Source organism: Xenopus laevis, chromosome 8L, assembly GCF_017654675.1.
Source record: "Xenopus laevis strain J_2021 chromosome 8L, Xenopus_laevis_v10.1, whole genome shotgun sequence".
NCBI classification, from domain to species: domain Eukaryota; kingdom Metazoa; phylum Chordata; class Amphibia; order Anura; family Pipidae; genus Xenopus; species Xenopus laevis.
Window position 1 is genome coordinate 37,314,836 of NC_054385.1, and position 8,933 is coordinate 37,323,768.

General features: G+C 40.6%; 1 protein-coding gene across 1 annotated transcript; it reads right to left on the reverse strand.

Annotated features, from left to right (window-relative positions):
- Positions 1 to 351: 351 nt before the first annotated feature.
- shisa1.1.L (protein shisa-1 L homeolog) lies at positions 352 to 2,101 on the reverse strand. Its single transcript, NM_001091795.2, has 2 exons — positions 1,802 to 2,101; positions 352 to 884 (listed from the first exon to the last, which is right to left on the reverse strand). Exons 1-2 carry the CDS (start codon positions 2,076 to 2,078, stop codon positions 352 to 354), a joined length of 810 nt encoding a protein of 269 aa, NP_001085264.1. The 5' UTR covers positions 2,079 to 2,101.
- Positions 2,102 to 8,933: the final 6,832 nt, after the last annotated feature.

The following is an 8,933-nucleotide window of genomic DNA, read 5'->3' on the forward strand; positions in this document are numbered from 1 at the left end:
CAAACGACCAAATAGTTCATCCGGAGCGACGGCCTTAAAAGCAGATGACACACAGGAACACAACATGAGGAGCCTAAATATGATCATTAAAATATGGCAATACCCTGCTGCAGGCAATTTCAGTGTTACTGCTCCAACTTTACTAGTCTGGAACAACCTTGTCACAATAGCAGCCATTAGCAGTGAAGCGGTCAGCCAACAGGCACTGTAAAAAGTCTTTTTATAAAAAGTTTTGGTTTAAAAACACTTTAAAAAAAAAAAAACGTACTGTCCAGCATCAGTTTTGCAGCCAACTTGATGATATCACCAGTGTATTCAATAGGAAAAATAAATAGCGGTTCCTATGGTGCCTTAACATTTAGAAGGGGATCCAGAACACACGGTCTGATCATTTTGCTGGGGTACCTGACAGTAGATGTTTGATGTCTGCCCATAACAGTTCCTGGCATCGATATAAGGTGCAGGGGCCATTATAATGGCATGTTCTGCTGGTACTGCATAATTAATAAATGGCGGCTGCATGAAGGATGGCCCGGCTGTTCCAGGGTGCATAAACTGTGCATTCTGAGGGCATCCCATCATAGGAAATGTTGGGGGCATGTTCATATACAGGTTGATATTTTCCGCTCCCAGTGAACAGAGGTTTTGCGGGCGGGCGCCTATAGGGGGACGAGGCATGGAGGCAGAGCTGGAACTAGAGTGTCGCGAGGTGTCCGTAGACGGATCCTGGTCCAACAGTCGACTCTGGATAGGGGCCGGTCCACTTGCTTGAGTATCATCCTCCGGCTTCAGGCATTTGCAGCAGCACAGGCCCACTAATGACCCAAGGATAACGAAGCTAACGAAAATACTGCCCACCAGGAGGAAGGGGAAGTAGGTGGGAACTGCGAAAAAGGAAAAAACAAATCAATGTAAGTCAAAAGTAAGGAAAAAAAAAAACACAACAAAAAATGTTTGCATTGTGCAGTTAGTGAAGCACAGCCACCAACCAGATCAAATCATCATTAGGGATGCAGGTAGGGTTGCCACCTGGCCGCTAAAAACGAAGGTTGATCCCAATGTTATTAATAGGGAAAAAAAGATAAATATAGAGGAAGGCTGTTTTTTTTTCCAGAAAAGGCGGCAACCCTAGATGCAGGAGGTTGCAGAACGGCACTGTATGCAAAAGGTATACACAAATCAAGTAACTGTTTCTACGCACAGCACATCTGCATGACACAGAGGTTTAAGATGATTAAGAAGGGGTTGTTAACGTTTAGTATGATGTAGAGCGCGATATTCGGAGACAATTTACAATTCGTTTCCCTATTTGTGTTTTTGGAGTTATTTGGATTTCCAGTTTGCAATTTCAGCAATCTGTTAGGGTCCAAATTCCCCTAGCAACCACACATAGAAAAATGAGTAATAGAAAAGTAGCAATAAGAATACATTTGTAGCCTTGAAGCGCATTTTTTTTTTAAATGGGGTCAGCGACCCCCATTTGGAAGCTGGAAAGAGTCAAAAGGCAAATAATTATAAAACCATAAAATGCAGAAAAATGGAAAAGTTGCTAGGAATTGTACAACATATTAAACGTTTACATAAATGAGAAGTGCTCCCTTTCAATGGATGGTGTAAACTAAAGCCTTCAAAAGTTACACGATTTGCCCATTGGGATAATGAAATGAATGGAAGCCAGTAATATGGTATGGCAGCTCCCACACTACTCTATACACGTGCTTTTCTGTACAGAGAACCTCATTAAAGTTAATCAATAAAGGGCAGTTCAAGGGCCAGAGATGAGAAAGAGCACAAGTGTTACCTGTGGGCGGCAGTTCAATGGAGGGGACCCCGTCTCTCAGATCCTCCTCGTTGGGGCACAGCCCCTGGTCCAATCGGGACTCCACAGTCGAGCAGCAGTATTTGAGGCCGCAGGAGCCACAGCAGAAAGTGGCCTCGGACGGGTCGTATCTCTCCGGACACTGGAAGCCGGGGCGCCAGATCCCATAGGAATCGGTCCACCCGTGACAATACTCCCCGTGCTGTCCGCAACTGAGGCCCAACAGGGCGCACACAGTCAGCAGGACGATAAACTCCATGATAGGGAAACGTTATAATGAGCGGCGCATCATGGGGTCAAATCACTTTTATCAGCTGCTCTCCCACGCCCCGCCCCCTTACTGACCTGCACAGCTCTGGGGACTCATCACCTTACAAGTGTCCCGCCCTCTGGGGACTCATCACCTAACAAGGGTCCCGCCCTCCAGCCTGAGCTACTCTACAGCCAATGCGCTCTATTCAAAATAAAAAAAGTGACAAAAGAAAGTTTTGTGGATTTGAGTTCATTCTGTTGAGGACCATCACGTGACTGGACCTAATCTATGATTATTCAGGGTGATGAAGTGCACCAGGTGCCCCAGGCCCACTGTCATCCGTCGCCCCTGTTCCCTCCCCTTTATTAGTGCGAATTTTCATCATCTGGACCGGAACGATGGGGATTGGCGCATGGGAAATTTAAAACATGATTGTATCTCCTGCACATCCCCAGTGTTTTTGAACCAATGTGGGTGTGGTTGGCAGCATGCCGCCCCCCTAAAATCCTGCCGCCCTAGGCCCTGGTCTAGGTAGCTTTTCCACAAATCCAGGCCTGTTACTCACCGTTTATATAGTGAATAAAGTACCCTCTCTTGTAAAATATAAGGATATTATAAGTTACCGAGGAGTTTCCTGACAATATAAAAAAAACAAGCCTGATGGCCGAGTGTTTTTATACAGGTCATGGAACTCCGAGGTAACTTATAATATCCTCATATTTTGCAACTGGGGGTACTTTATTTATTATAATACACAAATTTCAGTGAGTCACGTGACAGAAATGACATCAGAACTCAGTTTATAACTGATGACATCAGAACTCACCGTTTAGAAGGATATAATTCACAAGATATTCATGGCTTTTGTGTATTATATAGTGAATAAAGTACCCCCTCTTGTAAAATATAAGGATATTATAAGTTACAGAGAAGTTTCATGACCATATACAGGTCATGGAACTCCAAGGTAACTTCTAATATCCTCATATTTTGCAACTGGGGGGTACTTTATTTAATATAATACACAAATTTCAGTGAGTCGTGTGACAGAAATGACATCAGAACTCACCGTTTATAACTGATGACATCAGAACTCACTGTTTATAAGGATATCATTTACAAGACATTTGACAAGCTTTTGTGTATTATATATCAATTAGGGCCTCATGGGGCTCCTATACCTCCTGTGCCCCCCTGCAGCCGCAGGGTCTGCTTCCTCTGTAGTTACACCCCTGCATGCGGAGATTACCGCATTGTTGTACTTCTTTATTCGTTGCACCCAATTTCCATGGAAGTTCTTTGGTTTTGACTTTCTGTAATCTGGAATTATTGGCAGTTATTAAAAAAATCATCTACTTTTTTTTAATGTAGTAAAGCCATGAGAGTCACCTCAAGTGCCTAAGACTCAGGGGTAGTGAGTTTTTTTTCCTGGCCAGGCCAGTATTTTACCGGCCTGGCCGGTAAAAATGATGGTTGATCCCAATGTTTTTAATAGGGAAAAAAGATAAATATATAGGAAGGCCGGTATTTTTTTCCAGAAAATGTGGCAACCCTAGCCAGAACCCACAGATTGCCAGTTTGGGCCTGACAGGGAGTGCCAATATGGTTGGGTTAGCTAACTGTAGCCAGGGCCGGAGTTACAAAGTGGGTACCCCTAGGCCCGCTGCCATTCATCGCCCCTGTCCCCTCCCTTTTATTAGCTCAAATTTTCATCATCGGGAACGGAACAATGGTGATTGGTGCACTGGAAATTTAAAAAACGATCGTATCTCCTGTGCATCCCCAGTTTTCCAAACCAATGTGTGTGTGGTTGGGCAGTGTGCCACCTCCTAAAGTCTTGCTGCCCTAGGTCCGGGCCTTGGTGGCCTTTCCACAAATCTGGGCCTGCCTATAGCATTGTCCGACCATATCTGTATTTGTTTTGCTTTAATGCCCTCTGTATTCTGTATATGGGCTGCCTATTTGCAACTTACATATTATCACGCTTTCCATTAATAGAGATGACAGTAGGTCATGAGTTGACCCAAAAGTGCCAGGAGCAAAATTCTATACATCTTCAGTGGCTTTTCTGAGCACAATTATCCATTTGGGTATGGATATGATAAATTCCTTTAATTGGAGTACTCATTGGGCACCACTTAAGGGGTACACTTATCACAGCTCAGCAAATAATGGCACAAGACACAACCCCAAAGATAAAATGAGAGGAAATTAATTGTAGTATTAAAATAAAGGTGGCCATACACGGGCCGATAAAAGCTGCCGACAGACCGAGTCGGCAGCTTATTGGCCCGTGTATGGGGGCCCCCTACGGGCTTCCCCGATCGAGATTTGGCCGAAAGTCGGCCAGATCTCGATCGGATGGGATTAAAAATCCCGTCGGATCGCGGCCGCATCTGTTCGTTGATGCGGTCCCGCGATCCGACCGCCCGTTTGGCGAACGCTAGGATCCGATCGTTGGGCCCTAGGGCCCACGATCGGATCAGCCCGATATTGCCCACCTCAAGGTGGGCATATCGGAGGGAGATCCGCTCGTTTGTGACATCGCCAAACGAGCGGATCTATCCGTGTATGGCCACCTTTATAATGAAAACGCTTCATAGCTTGGTGTGTATACTGTATATACTGTACACCTGTATTTGTAACAGAAAAACCTTTGCTGTTCGATATCACAGAAGGGCCCATCATTTCCAGCTAGAATTTGCAGTAAATCACTCCTGCTGTTGGAGTCATTTAGAGCTTTAGAAGCTTTTAGTCCTGCTGGAGCTCACAGTTTTACAGTACCTGGTCACTGCGGCTTCAGAGAGAAACACATTAAAGAGAAGATAATGACAAACAATTTAAATGTACTTCTTCAGTTCACCATACCCTTTTATTGGTGTTTGGTTCAAGAGCACCTAGTACAAGTGAAGACCAGGAGGGGTTTAGTGGGCTTAAACTGAGATTTAGCAGCACTTTCAAGATTATGAAAGAAATAGTGTAACATCACAACACAAATTACAGCTGCAAATTCACTGCTATTTTTCTACAGAAATAAAGAGGGATTGTACATAATGCAACACATGTTTGTCATTAATGCATGGATGTTCTAGCAGGATATCTGCCATTTTACGAATAAATACTAACAAAATGAGGCAAATGATAACAAGTGAAAAAACAACAGCTTTTACATTTTATTTAGACGTGAGAGAATAGGACCTAATACTTTTACTTTCTGAAAAAGCATATACTCTTTTAACAGTTTAAACCTGTACTCTAAGCATAATCAAAGAAAATGTAATTCTAAGCAACTTTACTCTAAAATCTCATAAGTTTTCAAAGTTATTTGTAAAATTAATTGCTATTGAAAGTAATATCAAGCTGCTTTTTTACATTCTCTGCATTCCTGGCTCTGGCTTCTGAAGCAGATGACTGGAGGAGCTGGAGGAGCACTGACTTCTGCTATATGGTTTCAAGAGTCAAAACCAGGGAACGGAAATTGATAAATGTTTTTGAACGTCAAATACATTTACAAATAGCTTTGGAATAACCATTGGAAAAGTGTAATGAATGTAAGTTAGAAAATTGTTTTGAATTACATTTTCTTTCATTATGCAAAAAAAAAACAGTTTTTGAAGACGAGCCTCTTTAAAACTAATCAGGTTAAATCAACACCATACAATACACTGGTTGTAATTGATTTGGCTCTTTGTAATAATCGTCTTCCAGGTAGTGAAGTATTTAGGTGCCTAATTGGTGCTTTCTAAACGACATCGTAAGGTGTGAAGGCACAGGCATGTTTATTGCACAATAAATTCCTTAGGCTTTGTCATGCAAATGCTTACAATTCTTGTATGTGAAGGGGTGATGAGTGAGGTGTTGAGCAGATCATTAGAAAACCACAATTATTGCTATTAAAAAGACTTTAATATATTTACAGTATATTATACAGTAATTATTCTAAAAATAATGATGATGGAGGACTATGGAGCTATGGCAAGTTATGAACCAGAAAAATATTTTGGATTCTCCATTGGACAGCTCTGTTCTATACAATTAAATATCTTGAATTTATATAAGCAGTGAGATCTATTACCCAGAATTTTTATAGATAATTTTTTTTTTGAATTAAAGTGTTTTTATTTGTAACACAGCATCCTTGATAAAGCAGCAGCAGTATTCTTTGAAGTGTGGCAAAGTTGCAACAGGGGCGATTTATATGAAAATGGTTTACTTAGATAAAGCAGTGTTTTACAAATGAGCTAGCTTATGTAATATATTTTTACAGAGACCTACAATTTTCCCCATTAATTGACATACTGCACTTACAGTGACTTGAGAATGAACTCATTCCATTATAAGATTATTAAACCCTCCTGTTATATGAATAGGGCTTGGGTTAAACAAACCTCTGTCTATTGTTTTTTTTTTATAAATTCTTTATTTTTCATTTTAATAAAGAGAAAGAAAATGGGATACAGAAAAAAGAAAAGGGGAAGCAGGGGGCAAGCAATATTATTACCAAATAGAGGCATATACATCCTGGTAATTAGACAGCTGAGAGTAGATTAAGTCTATGTTATAAAGACTATTTTGTAATCTTTGCGTCTACACATTCATTACTGTTGAATCTAACTATGAAGTATAAGTCTTTATTGTCCTATTTATCCAAACCCGCAACATTTGAGTTTGGCAAAAATCAGCATATCATACTTCTCAATCTACATAGACTCCTTTATAACTTCACTTTTCTACATTGTACTATGACATATGAATCAGCCATTGTTCTTATAGATTATTATCTAAAATCAGGGGTCCCCAACTTTTTTTACTCGTGAGCCACATTTAAATGTAAAAAGACTTGGAGAGCAACACAAGCATGGAAAAGTGCCAAAAAAAGAGCTGTGATTGGCTTTTTGGTAGCCTCTATATGGACTGGTAACCTACAGGAGACTCTGTTTGGCAGTACACCTGGTTATCATGCAACCAAAACTTGCCTTCTAGCCAAGAATTCAAAAAAAAGCACCTGCTTTAAGGTCACTGGGAGCACCGTCCAAGGGGTTGGAGAGCAACATGTTGCTTGCGAGCTACTGGTTGGGGACCACTGTCTTAAATAATGGGGAAAGCATATGTACTTAATAAAACCGCAGTACAGTGTTGCTCTTAATTTACATGTATTTTGGATTGGTTTGGATTGGAGTCAGGCACAAATACTATTCATTTAATAATTTAAAATTTTAAAAAATATATATCTAACATTTTTTTCCTTCTGGATTATGCCACAATAGTTATCATTTGTGACACAGTGCAGTTTCGCTAGCTCAAATTTCCCTGCAGTCATTTGAGGGTTAAACTTTTTTGTAGGATGGTGTTGGATGACAAAACGCATCATAAAAGCCAGATGTAGTTGCATGGGTCAAAATATAATGGGACTGATACTAAAATCTGATCTGTAAATTACATGGAAAATTGTCCATCTGAAGAGACACAACTGTTGGATGGAAACAGTACATGGTGCATCTTCATCCAACGTGATAAAATCTCCTGGTGTCTGACCAACTTTTTTTCATTGAAATCCATTGACTGTTGGATGTAGATACATGAATACCATCTGACTTTATCAAATCCAACTTTACATTCCAGCTACAGTAGGATCAGATTTCGTAGGATCCTACAAATCTTGTGATGTTGCGCAGTGTTGTATGGTGTTGGGTGCAGTTGCATGGCAAGATCAGATAAAATCTGATCCACAAAATCTAATCTATGTAGTTTTAACCTAAAGGTACTTGTGTCAAAATGGGCTCTTTGCAATTCCATATAGTTGTGGTCGGTGCCTCCTATTCCTTCCTGTCTCCATTCGAATCAAGCTTAGTTGCACCCAGGGTCCCCTCAAAGTTGTGCATCAATAGGCACAGCACACTTACTTTATGTTTAAAGAATCAGGCATACGTGTCATTCTTGTGCCAAACACAGAAAATGAAGCCAACTGGACTTGTAAAACTGTCAGCGCACTTGCGTCCGATTTACAGCAAAGTATGAACGCAATTGTGCTAATTTTTGTGCATCACTGCAACTGCATCAGGGGCAATGTGATAGCTTCAGGTGCATTGTACCCTTACAACTGACCCTAGAATTCTTGGAAAAATGCTGCATTATGGGGAAAAAACATGACAATTGCACTCAAAATTCCCTTTCGCTCACTGACCGGACAGCCGGCACCATAGACCTTTCTTTCTACATCAGGTGAGAATTAAAGCAATTCAGAGTCAGGAAAGTATTGTTGCTTTTTAGGATAACAGGTTTCTGGAAAAAGGATCCTGTACATTTATTTAGGAAACATGATTTTCTTTCCAACATTTAGGGTGATGGGCTTGTCTCCACGGAAAATAATTTATTTTATTGTACATAAGCAGGGGCAAATGGTTACTATGACAAGCCAAATAAAATAATGGTAAGCAAGCCTAAAAAGTACAGTTAAAATATTTATAGGATGGTAAAGTATTGACACAATTAGTGTGTTCCACTAGGGATGAATGAAATTTGCAAATGGAAGTCTAATTCATTCAGTGCTTTGATCAGGAAGCACCCACCAGGCTTTGGGGAGACTTTGCATAAGCTGCCTTAATGACAATTTGTTTTTCCCATCTCCTGCAAATCAATGTGGCACCCACTGGTAGGCAATCAGCACATTTTGCACTTATTGTGATTGCAAAACCAAAAAGAACTTGCAGCGGTGACCTGTAGTGCATCGCACCATTGTTGTTCAATAAACAGACTGCAAGTAATAGGTAAAATACACACAGACACAATCAGATTAAATCAACATTATATAGTAGACTGATTTTAATTGCCTTGGACCTGTGTAATCCTTTTTTTTTTGTT